Raw genomic sequence first — 17,487 nt, forward strand, 5'->3', positions numbered from 1 at the left:
AGTATCAGGTCCGCGCTCTGTGTTTTTTTGTTAAGTTTTTGGGGTTTTTTTTTTTTCAAAATGCAAAATATATATGGCTTTAGCTTGATCTAAGGCTCTGGAGTGAATGCAGAGACCATCATGAAGGACAGTTAAAGGCAGTCATAAGGCAAGTTATTTCTCATTTCTCTGTGGCTACCTCAAAATACAGTTACTGTTCTCTTAAGTTTTACACTTCAATAGAAGAAGTTCATCTTACTTTTACCTTAAAGCTTGCTAGCATTCAGAATGATTTCAGGGGCCTCACAATCCCCTTGCTCCTCCACTGCTCTTCCCAGGTTAAGATTAAGGAGGGAGATCTCCCTTCTCCAATGTTTGTCAGTGCAGAGAGGAGCAATTTTGAGAATCATGGGTCCCCTTGATGTTTAAGTAAATATACAGTCATGGAAAGTGCTGGAAAAGCACAGCTTGGTATATACTTGTAGTAAGATGGAAGTCAGAGCAAAGGGGTAATCATAGGTAGGAGGAGTAAGAACAGATAGTATAGTATTTTAAGATAGAAATTGCTAAGATCATGAAAGGATTGTATAGGGCAATTGGAGAAGATCTGAGACGTCCCTTTGAGTCCTAGTGATTCCTGTGTCCATACATACAAACACATGTTGCATTATTCATGCACATGCTGCATGCTACACAGCACACATGCTAACAAAAGGGCTGTAACAGCTACTAATAAACAGATCTTCTCTGTCACTGTTCACAGCACTTACCTTTGCGTATTTTGCAGATAAATCCTTTTTCAGAAGAACATTCAATGTTATCCCAATAACCGGATGGTGCAGTCATTTCAACACAGCGATGCTCCACACTGGACTCTTTCTCTGCCCAGTTGACAAAATCCACTGCAGCATTGTCTAGCCACAGCCACTGCTCTAAAGTTAAGAGCAACATATTGAATAATAATTTTTAAAATGTATCTCATGGATAGATACTTTAACTCCTTAGCTCAGCATATGACTTCAAAACATGTAATAGTAATCCATTTCCAGCAGAGGATCACATTGTTTTTTTTTCTAGAAGACTGTTGATAGGAAGGTGTTTCAGGAAATGATACACCAAAATTGTACAGAATGACTATAGGCATAATTATTGTTCATTAAATTGCATCCAAGAAAGCTTTAGACAGAGAGAGAAATCCCAGAGCACAACAGACTTCGTTAAAGTTACAACTGAAAAAAGTTTTTTAGCATTTGAGTTCTGGAAGGTCTTTAAGTTGCACATACTACAAAAGTAATGCCACAGCATGGGATATTGAATAGGCTACTCTGTGAGAATTCAAGCAGCTTTCATTGTGAGTTCAGATTTGTGAAAACAGATTTCATAAAACCACCATGGATTATTGTGGAAGAAAGAATTTATCACTATGAAAGAAGAATCGGCTTAATTATTTTCACAGCTAAATTCTTCAGTAAAAAACTGCATAATAGTTAAACAAATATTTTTCCCCTTCTAGAAATCTCTTTGAAGTTTATTATGTAATTGTATCCAGATAAAATTTACTTGGGAATATTTGTTTGCTATTGATCAGGTCCTTGATATTTGTAATAGTGCTTGCTAATTAACCAAGTCCAGGAATCCTTCCACTCGGGGCGTCCATCTGGCTATCACTAGTTCACCAAAAACACTTTAAATCCTTACCACATGCCCTGAAGGGTTCATATACATTGAAGAAATGTTGTGACATAAGTATATGCAGCACCCTGTATAAGAGAGATACTGGGCTAAATGAGCAATTTTCCAGTGCAGCCCTCAGACAGGAAATTATGAATACACAGGCAGGCTCTATTTGGTGCTTTAAAAAAATCCACACTCATGCCCCATTCTGCTGGATCCAGTATCTATGCAGGCACTTGGCCTCTGGCCACCGCTAGAACGAGATTGTAGATCAATGCGACATATGGCTACATGTATAACAAGAGAAACAGAGAGCGAGAGGGAGGGAGAAGGAGACAGAGGGAGGGATATTTTATAGGTATTTATGCAGATATTAACCAGATTTACAAGAAGACCCTTGAATCATCCAAATTTTGATAGCTATTTCACTTGTTCATTTATCTCAGGAAAGACAGGCCAGTGCTGCTCAAGGACAGATAAAATCACCATGTCAAGCAGTAGTGTTGTTACAGGGAGGTACACATAGGCATTTTTTGAGTCTTGTAGCATCTCAGCTTTCTCCATGGAGACAGACACAGCTTCCAACAATTAACTTGACAATTTTGCACTCTTAGACTTTACTGGGTTGAGTTTAACTCAAATTCTGCATCTGAAGTCCTACCATTTCCAGAGTGATGGTAAAAAACTTTATCTGGAGCTCAGCCAGAGAATTCAGACCAATTATGAGAAACTGTCTTCTTAAACTATCTACATTTTTCATGATGGAAGGACTGGAATTAGCAACCTGGCAGAGACATCCTGGGTTAGGCACAACTCAGAACTAGTCTGGTGACTAATACTTGAAGATTGTGTCAAAGAGACAAAATGTTTCTTTTCCCTCTGAATCATAGTTGAATCATAAAGTCACTATTTCGTCCCCAAGCATTTAATGAAGTTTGCTTGGAGACAAAAGCATCTGCATTGTGTTCACTTCATATTGTTAGTATAAATTATCTGCCAACTCAGGTGATTTCTAACATAAGGTTTCCACAACGGATAGCAAGGGCCATCCTATTGTCTATATATATTACTGTTATGCATTAAAATGAAGTAAAAATAGATGCTGTCGGTATCTTTTTGTAAAAAGAGATATCCTTAATTATCTTATTTATGAAAGTATTTTAAAGTAAATATTGAAGTTAAGACATTACCGGCCACATTTCTGTAAAGTCCTATCCAGAAACCTCCTACTTTGTTTCCAAGCAGTTGTATTTTGTGTATCAGAAAGTCTGATTCTTCCACATTTTCTACTGAAACCAAGGTAGCACCTGAAAGGCATTAGCAAGCAAATAACAGTGTTGTGCATGAGCAACTACTGGAATGACCTGTCTTTCAAGTCTTTCAAAACAACTACTTTGGAAAGTTTGTTGCATACTTCTCTCTTCCTTCACCATCGCTTCTCACCAAGCAAAGAGCCCTGCAGGCGCTAGGTGAGGATGGCTCCCAACCTGCTGCCCCAGGTTGCCCTGCCCCAGCAGCAGGCAGCTGATGTGGAGCCGCTGCTCTTTTTGTGGCCACAGCCCTTCTCCTCATCCTGTCGCCCTTCCATCTTGAGGAGGAAAGAGCACTGCAGAAAGCCACCCACGTTGGTTTATTTTCATTGCATCCAATTTTAAAATAGCTTTTTAGGTAATTGAAGTATTCCTAATGATTTTTATTAACATTTCTACATTTTTATATGTGTTTTATATAAAACTTTCTTATAAATCTTGTCAGTCAATAAAAAAGCCTCTCACCTAAGTGGGCACATTCCAGGGAAGCCAGGGCCCAACTTGTCCTAGCTGACGATTCGATGTAGTAGCAGTGGCCGTGGTAAGGAATCCAAGCTCGGAGTTCCTCTGCTTCAGGGCAGCCTCCAGGCAGCTGAGCAGGGTCAGTAGGAGCTATAACTTAAGAAGCCAAATGGTGTGAAATTGGTATTTTTTAATGATTAGCCCGAGCTAGAATATACATATATACATATATATATATATGCATACGTACACACAAACACACACAAAGAGAGGGATTTCTTTCACCTGGCTTTAACTATCTAGACCTCTACCCCTGACTAATCATACAAGCCTTCAGTGGAGACACTAGGGAGAGACAGACAATCAGGCTGTGCAACATCTCGTTTCTCCAACCACATTTCTCAGGGCAGGGAAACAAACCACATTGTGCAACACCTAATTAACTGACTTGACAATAACGTGAGGAAAGCAAATCCTGAAGGTGATATATATCTAGAATTTTTTATTCTTCTACCACAGAAGACTTTTGTAGGTTAATGAACTGTTGATACTGCAGTCCATATTGTATGGCTGTCTGTACTCTATATGTGGTCGCGTTATTCAGAGGAGCCATCATTGTAGCATCCAAGTGCCAAATCAGAGTTTCTTATCGTGTGTGCAACTCCTATTTGCTTTTATTGTTTCACAGTTCTTACACTGCACATGCAGACCAAATATATGGTTGGAAAATCTGATTCAGAAGTCATCTTCAAGTGATAAAATCTATTTTGAATCCCACATTAAGAACAGAATATATTATGTAGCCTTAAAACTTCAAGGAGGGAAAGCAACACACTTCTACCAAATCTACAGATAAACGTACCTCTGGCATACCTCTATAAAGAGTTAAAGTAACACTCACATTCCCAAGGCTCTTGCACCTGCAACAGAACTGCTTTATCTCTTAATACTATTGGCAATAGTGAACGGAAGCAAAACTCGTGCCTGTTTTTTGGCTGTTAGTGACACCTACAAGTTAATTGACGAAGCTGTTGCTGTCCAGATAGCCAGTGCAAGTTCCCAGCACGTATTTGTGTCACACACAGTCTCAAGTGAGATTTATGCTCACATCTCAGAAAGAGCTAAATAGCTTTAAGACAGAGCTCATCTACCGCACATGGTTATGGCTACCGCGACGTCAGTGTAACTGTCTGCTACATTTGTACTGCAAGAGCCTTTCATGTGCCATAGCCTTGACATTCACATATCATCCAATAGCAAAATACCAAATTTTACAGGGAAGTAGACAGCATCTTGAAGCATACTTTTCTGAGAGTTTTAGCCCAAGCCATAGCACCGTCTCTAGGATTAAGCAGACTAAAGGAATTAATAATGCATCATTAAAATGGTTAAATTCATTTGCTTACCATCTGATATTTTACAAACTGAAAAGTAACTTTCATTGCAAGATGCTGTTTTCCAGGTACCATCAAGATCTAGATAGACACAAGTGTTTTTCTCCTTTGGCTCTCCTGCTGCCCATTTAGTGTACCTAGTTTTCCAGTTGTCAGTCCATTTGTAATATCTCCCAGTCTGAAAAGAAATATGTTCTGGTAACGGAGATTGTTACATAAAAAGCATTGATACATAATGTCCTGTCTTTATTTGAGTTTTTCATCAAAAAAGGCTTGTCCTGCTGTGTTTTTTTAAACACCATTCACTGTACTGAGCAATGTCACTGTATGCTGAATGTGTGAGTTACATAAGAACTATGTATGAATAATGTTCAACAGTGCATTAGGTGAGAGCAGGGGGGTGGAATTGGAAGTAGCACAGCCTTATATTGTGCCAAAATATCGCAAGACCCTCAGACAAGTCCATCTTAGATCATTTAGGAAATCCTGAATCAAAAGAAGCAGCTACATGGAATTCATCCTTTCTGCTCTGCTTTATTTAGAATAAGGCAATGAGCAATTTGGTGAGTAAAGATTACTTGACATTACAAACTCAAAATCATCTATAAAATATTGCTTTTATACTCATAATATTTTTATTAATATAATAACAGTTATAAGTAGCCATAGATATGACAGAGAGTTAAACTTTAAGGCTGGCTAAAAATTGCGACACTAACAGCTGCACGTCCTAGCTTTTGACTCCCAGACTGCACCTTTATTTCTTCTACGATTTCTCTAGCTTTCTGTTTCCATGTATTGCTTCCCAGCATGACCTGTTCTGTCTCTCTTTCCACTCCATTTGCTGCATGTAGTCTTTGAGCAATTCTAGCAGGAACACTAGAAACCCATGCACACGCATTGTGAATCCAGCCAGAGGACAGTTCTTACATCACCGATATGACTGTGGCAACCAACACACCGCTAAAAAGCAGGAGAGCTCAGGGAGCACCCAAACCTCTCGTCTATCCAGCGCTCTTACCACATTGCTGTTAAGACCGATCCATACAGGTTTTCCATATTTCAGTGTCTGGATCCACAGGAATGAATGGATGTAGGCATCTAAAATGCTGGCAAGTTCTGCAGATTTGTCTTGGCAGTTTTTTCTGGCTTCTTCCCATTGCATTTCAGAAGAGATGATTGAATAGCTACTGTCACCATAATGCACAAAATCAGAAGACAGATTTGTTGTTGATACTTCAGATTGTGTAGTAGCTACAGAGAGAATATTGAACACAGGTATTTACAACACACCACTGATCTCTAACATAGAGGCTCTTAAAAAATATAAAAGGTACAGTATTAACAGTAAGTAAAAATCTTATTTAAGTTCATTAACAACTTTTTAATGAACGAAACCTTGCCACAAAGCATAAACAAAATTTGTTAATATAGAAAGCAGACTGAAATCCTAGCTAGCCTGAAGTGTAGTTGATAGAGACCTGACTAGTACAAATATTTTATTCATAATCTGGAGATTTGATCCCTTATGCTTCAATATTTTGCCTAAATCTGGATATCTGATATCTCTGCCTATATCTGATACCTACACACTTATTTCAGTTCACTGGTGGAGAGGACATTGGGCTAGGCTTTTAGGGTATTTACTCATGTACTGTATTATCACAACTTGAGCCTTTAATACCTGGTGTTAACTGATTACCGATCACTGCCTGACTCAAAGTCATTAGCCTGTCTGCAAAGGCCATGTGAATGTTCTTCACACATTTGAGCATCTGTTTTTATCCTTGGCATCAGCCATATGTTAAAAACAGCAGTAGCTGGGATTAAAGACGATACAACTGCCCTCCTAAAACCCTATGTTTGCTGTGCAGGGAGAGTGGGTTTCTTAAAAGCAAGTTAACCACATTGAGGGTAAGCAGGCTGTACAAGCTGATTAAAGAGAGGAGACAAGTTGAGAAAGGCAAATAAACACGGTTTCATTATCTGTGCTTTGCCTTCTCTACTTCTATCCTACTGCTGGGCTGCAGGGATTTGCGTAATGAGAATTTTACAGCAGGAGAGTCAACACTCATTACTCATTTTGGTGCAAAAAAGCTCAATATTTTTCAACAGCGAAGAAAGAGCTCAGAGACTATACATTTTAATAGACCTCATAAGAAAGCATTATCTGCTATGCTCTGAGATAGCCAGGAAAGATCACTTTAAGAGCACGGTTTTGCAATGCACTTGAAGGGAATGCAAAAAGCCTCGTATTCCACTGAGAAGAAATCTGTTTCCACTTATTATTGTCTAGTACTATTCATGATTTAGACACAAAAACCTAATTAAGATAATGATTCCTCTCTAGTAAGCTCTGTGGGACAAACTGTACTTTCAAAATAGTCTTGCCCTAAGACTGGTGGATTTCTGAAAGCCTGAGAGACTCAGAATGAGGCTGAAACAAAGCTGAAAAGAATCATGTGTTCACAGTGTGTTTTATATTCATCTTATTTAACTGAGGTACTCATTTGATTTAGGAGACTGGGTTAAACGGAACTCACGTGAATTCATTTGGCATATATAGCCTCTCTCGTTGTCACAGCTATCATCCCTCCACTTCCCGTCTGTCTTTATCGCGAAGACGCAGTCTGTCTGCAGGAAAGGGGACATACACTGTCACTAGCAGAGGCAATGAGCAGGCGGTGAGCTGGGCAACCTGCACGTGCATAGAGGAAGCATTTCCATCTCCCGTGTTTCTAGCGCAAGCCTGGTGGCTGGACTAGTGGCTGCGGGACGCCCAGCCGAGCCGGGCCACGCACGCTGTACCAATGGTTTGCAGTCATTATCAAGTTGTCACTATCAGATACCTTTGGTAAAAAACAAAATTTCCCTTTAGCTCCTTATTTTTAATTGCTTCAAGATTTCCTTCCAATAGCTTTCCCGATTTCAAGATTGGCCTTGCCAGGCTTTCAGCATTTCATCTAAGTTTCTCTTTTATGCTGATTGAAACAAGTTTTAGTCATAAGCAAGCTGACTGATCGTAGATGTTAAAAATCTCTAGCGACTAACTTCTACTACAATTTCTTCAGAAACTGCAAGTGTCTTTCCTTTGGAAAAGAGATTGAATTTCAGCAGAGTGACAACCCTTATATTGGTGATATCCTTTTATACCGTCAGGAACAGGTATAACAGTATGAGAACATGTTGTCCAGGAATGGAGCATATACACAGAGAGACAAATTAATGTTGCAATAGCAACCTTAATTTTGATTTATGGTAACTTAGAAAAGTTTGGCTTTGCAACTTCAATGTTTGCAGTAATGTAGTTCCTGTAGTTCTTGTACATCATCTAACTGATGTAATATATGCCTCTCTGGATTTTAAAGAATTCATATTTTGTAATGGCTCAGATGGAAAACACAAAGTGCCTTCTTCAGAATCTCTGCCAAATATATTGGTATATCTGGAATGGCTATCAGGTGATTTGCTAAGCCCCATGCTGCTTATGAAAGGATCTCTTTCAGCATATTATTCTCCTGTTAAAAAAATCTAGCTGCCTAAGATATTGAGGTTGCTTAAATTTGCAATACCTCCACAGTGTTGTCAGTCAATGTGAGGTAGTCATAAAAGTCAAAGAAACTTTGTTTCTCTTCTGGTGCACCATTAACCCAATTGGTGTAGGAAACAGTGCTTCCATCTGTCCAAAGAAAGGTGGACTCTGCATTGATATCGTTCATTCCAATCCAAACATCAGTTGTGGCTTCCTTTAAATGATAAAAGAGGAAGGCTGGAGGGAAGCAAAGATTTCTTGTTAAGGAAACTCCATCATGCCTTACCCAAAACAGAAAAATTGTACACATGCCCAGAACTGAGGCCATATTAAGGAGATAACATTTCCCACAACAGAGCCCATCTGCCTTTTAACGAATGTTTAGATTAGCACCTACAGGAACATATCTTATGCAAGCATTAAGGCTGAAAAAATAGTCAGAGTAAGCTCTGGAGCAAATGAGAAAATGTCCCCTTCCCCAACATATATGCACACATAGTATTCCAACTAATCATAGCGCCAATAAGCGTGAGAAAGAATACAGATGTCTGTTAGACTGAGGGAACCACACTCAAAACAGACTGGAAGTTTCATAATTTCATGCAAATTGAGCAATGCTGAAAGAACTAGCAACACACTTTTTATTTCTTGTATGTAACAATTTATCTAACCTGTCATACTTTGGAGTTAAAACCAAGCATGAACTAATCTGGCTAATAAACAATTTTTAGCACATAATCCTATAACGTACATTGGACAGCATAGCACTTTCCTTAGCAGGAGATTACAATTTGGTTTTATGAGAGGTAACCAATATCCCATCTGTTTCAATAGAGCCCGTATAGGTACCTTGCACTTGTTCATTTGATATGGTAGCCAGGTTTCCTCCCAAATCTATACAAATGTCTCGTGCAGCATGCCACGTGAGCTTTCTTGTTATAGTGGAAGCAAATATTTTGAAACACTGGGGGAAGAAGAAAAGAAAAGCATGAGTCAAGCACTTCATTTGAACCAGCAAAGAAGATGGAAACTGTTACATGTGAATAATGCCAATTAGCCATAGGACATATATTTTCTCCAGAACAAGAAAGCAGGGCTACAATAATGACAAAGCTCAAGAGTGCTAAATTTAAATGGTCATAAACGGTGTGCAGATTCTTTCTTTTAGTGATCAGCTCTTTTTCAGTTTCACTGTCATACACAATTCACTGAAGATACGTTTTGACATACCTTGTTGTTAAAAAAAAGCCAACTTTCTGGACATCCTCCAGGAGGCAATGGAGAAGCAAAAGTTGAATTAACAGAACTGTTATGCTTTTCACATATAAAATTATTGGAGGAACCACAGTTTATGTCATTCCACAAGCCTAAAAAATAATTAGATTGAATCAGCAAGTCAAGATGTTATAGTAATATTTGCAGCAATAATCTAGCACTTCTTATTTTAATTTCTAAAGTGGGTAATCTGTACGCTACAGACTGTTGAAGGAGGTAAAAGAGCTATGCACTACATTTATGCAGTGAACTATTGTTTATAAATAGCAGATGTTTATGCATGTTAGCTACTGAGCCCTGCTGCCTGGCCAGCATCTAGAAATTAAAAAAGGAATAAAGGACAGAGAAGAAAGGGCAAGTGGCTCAAAATAAAAGCTATGATCATCAATTAGCTTCATTCTACTTTTTCTTCCCCTCAGGGAGTGTGAGTAGGAGAATTATAGGAGACAGAGGATGAGAAAAAAGAAATGAAGATATGATGAACATTTTTGAAGCAGAAAGTGATTTAGTGTATTTTGTATTTCAGGCTGCAGCTTGATGTGAGGGCCAAGTTACCATGACAGCTTTGATGAGCCAGTTGAAGTTCTAGTGGTAGCCCAGCTGTCACCCCTCATGCTTAATTTGAACTGCCTGATCCTGCTGCCCCTCAGCCCGGGCTCCCCACCGAATCTGCTACCTCTTTGTGATTTTTCAAACAGTGGCACTGTCACACTGCAGGCAGCAGGTGGATATACCAGTAATCCCATTTGAAAAGAAAACGAGAGAGAAATGGATGAGATAGGAAATCACGGATCTAACTGAGGGCACAATATGGTGTTCAAATATGCATTATGAAACATGTGAAGTCTCCTGGGGGTCACCACTTCAAGTTAATGCGCCGTTGTCTAGGGATTCAGTTTGCAGACTAAAATACCTATTTCAGTTGTCATAATGTACACCAGGTTTCTAAGCACCTGTTATAATCAACAGAGAACTAGAGCAGGATTCATTTATCTAAACAGAAGTGTTTAGTGCCGTTTGAGAGGCTATGCAGAGAGCTGGAAGATATGTTGCAGTTCCTCCAGGAAACTCAGGTGGGATAACTCCAGGACATTGCAGGTGGCTACAGTCATGTATGTTTTGGCAGCTGAATACTACTCTAGGGTTAACTGAATTGCTCTTCAGGCAGCAATGGGTGCACTGATGACATCTCCTTTTAACCATAATGAGATTTATAGCCTAGCTCACATTAGCTACATTTAGTTGTCAGCTCAAGCTGAATGCTACACTTATGGTCCAATTCAGCTGTCCACATGAGGGCTTCCAGCGTCATCTGAGATGAGCTCAGCATAGCTGAGACATCTACGTGGGGCCTGGCAGAGGGTGGGTGAGCCACCTTTTCTGGATCAGTAGCTGAAGGAGGTAGGATGCATTTAAAATGGCACTAGATGCCTATGTTTGGGCAAATGAATCTCGCTTTTAGTGCCTTCATATAAATGCAGAATTTTAGGTGGGATTGCTGGATGAATTGTTTAGAAACCATAAATGGGGAAATTGACTTCCTTCTATTTACGCTATTGAATTTCCGTTAGCGTCAGCTGAGTTACAGAGATAAAGCCAAGATGAAAAATTAGCTCTAGGGTTTGTTTTGCAAGGTATTTACATTCAAAAGAATTTAAAAGTGTCTAAGACTGCCTTGTGCCTTTGAGGAAAACAGAAAAAAAGTAAAATCTAAAATTTTAGCTCTGTTACTTACCTAGATCTGACATCATTATCACACAGTTTTCATCATTGTTTGCAAAGTTGGGTTCATTGGGAGCCCAAGCCACATAGGTCACTGGAGTCCCATCTATCCAGCTTAAAAAAAAGATATACTAACAGTTATTAATACACTTCAGTCATTGGATAAGAATCCTAATGAACATTGTGACTGGTGAACCATGTTACTGGTGCCAGGTAGAAACAAACAAACATATTTTCCATTGATAGACGGGAATGAATCATTTAATATCAGAAACTATTATGTAGCCTGCCCTAATACAGGGAAGAAAATTAAATATTTTATTTATTTTAACTGATCTGGTTGAATCATTTAGTTAATATTTTTCTCAGTCTGAGTACTTCCAGTACTTTCATAGATGCAAGCAACAGCAGAAGATCTTGATCTGTGGATTTCACTCTGAAGAGAAGTAGCTCAATAGGATATTTCTCTCAAGTCTTGTGCCTGGAGACTAATAAGCATTCTCTCCGTTTTGGGACCACCCTTCCTGAAGTATCAAAATTGACATTTTTCTTTATATTTACTTCCTTTTATTTTAATAAATTGCTATTGCAGGACAAAGATATTGGCATTGAATTTTAATCAATAGCTCAGAGTTGAGGTCACTCATCTGGAAGTGGGAAATTAAGTTCAGCTCCCTCATCTGTCTCTTGCTGATGTGTTGCACTTGATATCAATAAATGAGATGTTCACTGGAATCAAGCAATGCCCCATCTCCCTAACTAGTGCCCTAAATCATGAGGTCAGAATCATGCACTGGCGCAGTCACTAGCAATAACACCATTTAAAATAGAAAAATTCCGGCAGTGGTGACTGAGGACCTGTCTCTCCTCACTCCTCTTCTGCTCTTTCCAAGGTTAGTAATATACTGAGACTAAATAGTGGCTGAAAAATGCAAAGGTTAAATTCAAATGTCCTCTAAACCTGTTTCAAGTCAGGATTAGAAACACGGTCTTTCACCTCCCAGGTGTGTCCTCACTACTAGATGGGAAGGTGGAAAGTGTCAGTATCCTGCTGTTTCATAGCTTTACTCCAGCTTTGAGCTTATTCTTCTGCAGGGTTTGGGGGTTTTGTTTGTTTGTTTTGGGTTCTCTGGGGTTTTTTTGGCAATACTTGTTAATTTAACTGTAGTGTAAGCTTCTGCTGATATTTTTCCTGGAATGGGAGTATGCAGAGGCCACCTTAAAAATCCCCATCAGAAGCAGCTTTTCCATTTGTTGTCCCCATCTTCCTAACCATGGAAGGCCTGTCTGAAACGATGATGTGTTGATAAAAAGCATACGAAAGATAGGCTGTATAGTATGGAACATATTTTGCATATGTGTGTTTATAGGTTTTATAGGTATAAAATCCAGCGTAGTAAGGTATTACTCCAGTTTATGACGCAAAGCTTTGAAAGAGACTTGAGAAAGCAGAGTACTTGAAGAAATACAGCTGCCAAGACTTTCTTTAGAGAAGTGATCATTAAAGCAAAAAAAATTTTTTTTTTCCCTTTTGGAGAAAACTCTTGGACTTTGGATTATTCCAGGACTATTCCATAGTGCTTTGTACTCAGTACACACAACTACTTTCAGTCCTTGAAAATGATACAATTTATTACTGCCAGCTGCATAAAATGCAGTATTGGTTTCTACAGGTTAAGAGCTGCAGTGATCATGTTAACTTACCTAAATTTTTTATCAAGACTCACTTTTAAACCAATGAAGTATGGTGTAGAATTACTCCAATATTTATCCTAGAACAGAAAGACACCATTTTAATTTAAAAAAAATCTTTGAAGTAGAACAAACAGAAATGCACTGGCCATTGATTAGGTCCATAGAGCAGACAGTCACTAAAGGGGTAACACTAAAGCACATACTTATAATTAAGTACGATCATGTGTGTAGATATTCAGGAGCAGAAGACAGCTTTCCATAGCTGTGGAGCACTGTCTGAGTGCTCCACACTCACTCTGCGGAGCACTCACAGAGCTGAGTCCTGCAGCTCTAAGGGCCCATGGGCTGTGGTAAGAGAGAAATAGCGCTTGAGGAAGAAACCAGTAGATGTCTTTTCTCCTCTTTTCAGGACTGAGGCACTGTCTTTTTCCAGCCTCGAGTCACTCTCTCACGCTGAATGCTTCCCAGACCAGCACAACATCCTCCCACCTTGCTCTTCCAGCTGGCCTGCCCAACAACCTCAGCATGCCTTGTGCAGGAGAACGACAGAAAGTACCCTCAGGGACCAAAAGGGTTGTGCGGCCAAACACTCTGGTTTGACGTATCAGAGGACAAGGCTCTTTAGGAAGAATTTCATAGATCTCATCTCAGGCAGATTTCACTAGTGAAAATGCTCACAGCTCTACCCTTGAGGCAATTCAGGTTTGGGGAGCAGATTGCCAAATGCGTTTCTACTTTAGGCTGTCAGTTGATATTGATTCTTACTTTTTTTTTTAGAGTTCTCCTTAAGAACATCCTCTCACTATTACTATTAACAACAGCCAGATCTGCAGAATTCTTCCTGCAAAACTCTTGGGCTTTTTCCATGGACACACAGTCTTTGCTGACGTAGTATAGCTTATCTTCATATATGACCCATCCATCCTCAGTGGTTTTGTATTCTGGAAAATAAATAAGATAACCTCAAATTCTTTATCTGTAGAACATAAAAGTTTGTTTTAGAATAACAATTTTAATAAAAATGATGAACAATATGAATATGCAAAAACCTACCATATGTGTCACTTGGTTCAGGCTTTAGAGGCATTCCTGCAAAATAGAAGACAACAGAATTTGTGATGTGTTTCTGAAATGTATTACATAACTTATGATTGCCTGCAAAAAACTGGATGAGAAACAGCTAGAGTAGAATTCTGCACTCTTTGCCATTGCTTAGAAAAGAAGAACATTTAACCATGTACTTCAGCTACACATCATGAAATATGCATGGTCATTTGCTTTTATATTTGTATCATAAACTGTATTTCATGCCAGCAAAGTCATGGCTTTGCCTGGGTTACATTCCTGCACAGAGCAATGTAAAGGAAAACTGCTCTGAGATTCTGTAAGCAGCAGTTAATTTAATTAAAACATTTTTAGCTTTGGTTTTACAGCTCCTTTACTGATGCAGCTGTAAACAGATCATAATCCTCCAAAGGGGTGTATTATGATCTTCTTATCAAGAAAGACAAAGTTTCCATTAAGTTTACTTCAAGTCTATCAAAAAAATATCTCAGCTCCAAATATAAGTAAAACGAGATATGTTCTTAACCATACTGCTATAGCTGTGACCAGCCTAGGCAACAGCTGCCAAACATATCGAAACAGCTGTGAGCCTAAAGACTTTTCTCATATGAAATGATTTCCTGATCGGACCATTATAACAATGTCTAGAGGCAGCAGAAAATTTCCTATTGGTACTATTTTCCTTCGGAAAAAACATCAGATCTGGTAGAACCAAAATATCCCACGCAAATGTTTTAATACTGTCCAAAGCTCTGGTGGATTTCAGGCAGAAAAGCTGGCATCCCATGGCTGTGCAGCTCTCCGTGTGTCCTGTTAGTGGCTGTCTGGGCTGCTTAACAGAAGACGTACCCAAGCTAGCTGACTCCTCAGCACCTTTCCAGCAGGGCCCACAGGGCTATGGTGCATCAATAAGAGAGCTGGAAGGCCAAACGAAACCTTCTGCTTCTGTCCAACTCCCACTACCTCCTCTAACTCCTTTTGACTGATGATAATTTACAGTAAATCCAGTCAAATCTCAAGGCAAAAATATATTTGGTGTACACTTTTTCTGAAACTTACTTTCTTTCTTTTTATTTATTTTTTTTTAGCTCTATCCATGCAGGTATAAAAACTAGTATTGTAAGGAGTACACAGCTTGTACTTCCTACAACAAAAGGACACAAAGTAAAGCTTCTTACTATACGAAAGTCTGCAATCTGTGAGGCCCTGGAAAACACACAGATTATTTATAAACCTAATTTACATGAAAAAATACATTTATTTATTTTTATCATCTAACACTGAAAAATCCTGGCCTATATTATGTTCTCTAGTTCCTTTTGCCTGCACTTGCAAAGAGTATAGTTTTCAAAATTTTGCATCTTTCTCCTGCTACTCATTGGAAAACAACTACTTAAAATGCTATTTTATTTAAGCTTCCTATTTCAAAGGAATAAGTTACCTTTTTTTATTTGACAAATCCAGTCATTCTGTGCTTCACAGTGCCAAAGAAACCATTTACCAGAAAGAGAGTTGTCATCAAATAAGCCACAGGACTTGTCTCCTTCTGAATCTCCTGGACTATTGTCCCATTTTGTGTACCAAACCTATGGAAGAAATCATCTTTTTTTCTCTTTTCATCTCAATTACAGTTTCAGCAGTTATATTCACCACTGGCAAATAAGAACAGACTGGATTTGCTTGAGAAATTCTCACTAAAAAATGATGAAAATATAGGGAAAACAATAGGCTTAAGAATTTTTATAGTGGAGCAATGATGTCGATGGTCAAGGAATCAGGCTCGTTTGCCATGGAGGGCTTTGGCTCTTGTTCACGCCTTATCCCCTAGTGGCAGTCAGAATAGGAACAGGCAAATGAACTGTTTCCAACAGACTTCTTCATGTCGCTAAGGATTTCACCCCTCATGCTGCTCCTGCTCATCAACAACGTAAGGTTCATTTAATTGACTGTGACCTGGTTCAAAATGATGCTTTCAAGAAGCCATCCGGCAGCTGTGACCGTATGGCGCATCCATTTCACATTCGTGGCTTCCATTCCCTAAGCTTCAAAAAGGGGAACTACATCAAATGAAGAAGTCAGCATAGCTTTTGCGAGGGAAGTCATGTCTTATAAATCTAATGGAGTTACCTCTGACGGAACTAACATGCATGTGAGAAGGGAGATATGTCTTATAAATCTAATGGAGTTACCTCTGACGGAACTAACATGCATGTGAGAAGGGAGATCTATCTGATATAGTGTACTAGGATTTTCAAAAAGAGAAGACCTCTCCCCCGAAAGTTTTAAGGAAACTAATGTACTACAGGATAAGGGAAGGGCCTTGCATGGCTTAAGAAATAGGAAATGTGCATGGGAGTAAATGCAGGGTAATAACCTGCAGGAACATTTCACACATCTGTGGATATTTACATGGGTTCAGGACATGACCTTCATAGAAAAAATATATTAAGTGTAAGGATCAGAGCTCTGGAAGACTCTGAGCCACCAGTTACTGGGGGGGGGGGGGGGGGGGCACAGGCGCATACTGGGGAAGTATCTTATATGCTCAGTGTATGCTTACTTCTTAAGATGCTTCTGGCCACTGTCAAAGACAGGATACAAGATCTGATATTACCAAGTTTTATATTGTTATGTGCTCATATTATGTTCTTGGAAAAGAAAATATACTGGAGTGGTGTGCAAAAAGCTACAGATACAGATCCAAACTAAGTGATGGTGAGCTGCAGATGATTTCCATGTGTTCAAATGTATTGATGTCGTTTTACTCATGATAGTAAAGGTTAACAGCCATGTAAATGCTTGCAGGATTAGTGTTCTCTTTGAAGAGGAGAACAGTAAAAGAAATCAAAAAGCACATCTACAAGCCCTGAAACATCTTGAAAAAACTTGATTAAAAAATTAAAATACTCACTGGAGAACCATCACTCCAGGCAAATCCTTCATCTGGGTTCAAGGAAAACATACCAAGCCAAATCTTTCCAAAGCTACAGCGAGTGCCACTAACACAAATTACAAGACAGAGCAGTGTGTAAACATCAATGCAAACAACATCTGGAAATATATCATTAAATGTGGTAGAGCACATTCTAAAGCACAGTGAGGTTGTAGTAATTATCCCATTTGACTTGAGTTAGCTTTGGGTGAAGCCTGTGCAGATAAAAGTTCTTCATAGAAATATCTAATGCTTCTCTCCCTCTTACCCACCTCACCTGCCTGTTTGATGTAGTCTGGCAGCTCTCACTGGGCTTTGCAAATGCTCAGACCTGCTAGGATCCCTGGTTTGAACGCGCGGATGCAACACATGTAATCGGCAGTGCACCCAACTGCAAAGCATTGGCTCTGGATCATGAACTATGGAAAGACTATTGTACTAACTTAG

At 39.1% G+C, this 17,487-nt stretch overlaps 1 protein-coding gene across 1 annotated transcript in view; it reads right to left on the reverse strand.

Moving 5' to 3' along the window:
• The window catches only part of LOC112982352 (macrophage mannose receptor 1-like), a 38,168-nt gene that overhangs the window by 4,555 nt on the left and 16,126 nt on the right, over nucleotides 1-17,487 (reverse strand). Inside the window, 15 exon segments of the mRNA XM_064505971.1 lie at nucleotides 750-911; nucleotides 2,844-2,960; nucleotides 3,429-3,581; nucleotides 4,832-4,997; nucleotides 5,841-6,073; nucleotides 7,363-7,453; nucleotides 8,392-8,588; nucleotides 9,201-9,315; nucleotides 9,582-9,718; nucleotides 11,362-11,462; nucleotides 13,053-13,120; nucleotides 13,809-13,984; nucleotides 14,097-14,132; nucleotides 15,550-15,694; nucleotides 17,020-17,107. Coding sequence (XP_064362041.1) covers nucleotides 750-911; nucleotides 2,844-2,960; nucleotides 3,429-3,581; nucleotides 4,832-4,997; nucleotides 5,841-6,073; nucleotides 7,363-7,453; nucleotides 8,392-8,588; nucleotides 9,201-9,315; nucleotides 9,582-9,718; nucleotides 11,362-11,462; nucleotides 13,053-13,120; nucleotides 13,809-13,984; nucleotides 14,097-14,132; nucleotides 15,550-15,694; nucleotides 17,020-17,107 — 1,985 coding nt within the window.

This window comes from Dromaius novaehollandiae, chromosome 2 (genome assembly GCF_036370855.1).
Source record: "Dromaius novaehollandiae isolate bDroNov1 chromosome 2, bDroNov1.hap1, whole genome shotgun sequence".
Taxonomy (NCBI): domain Eukaryota; kingdom Metazoa; phylum Chordata; class Aves; order Casuariiformes; family Dromaiidae; genus Dromaius; species Dromaius novaehollandiae.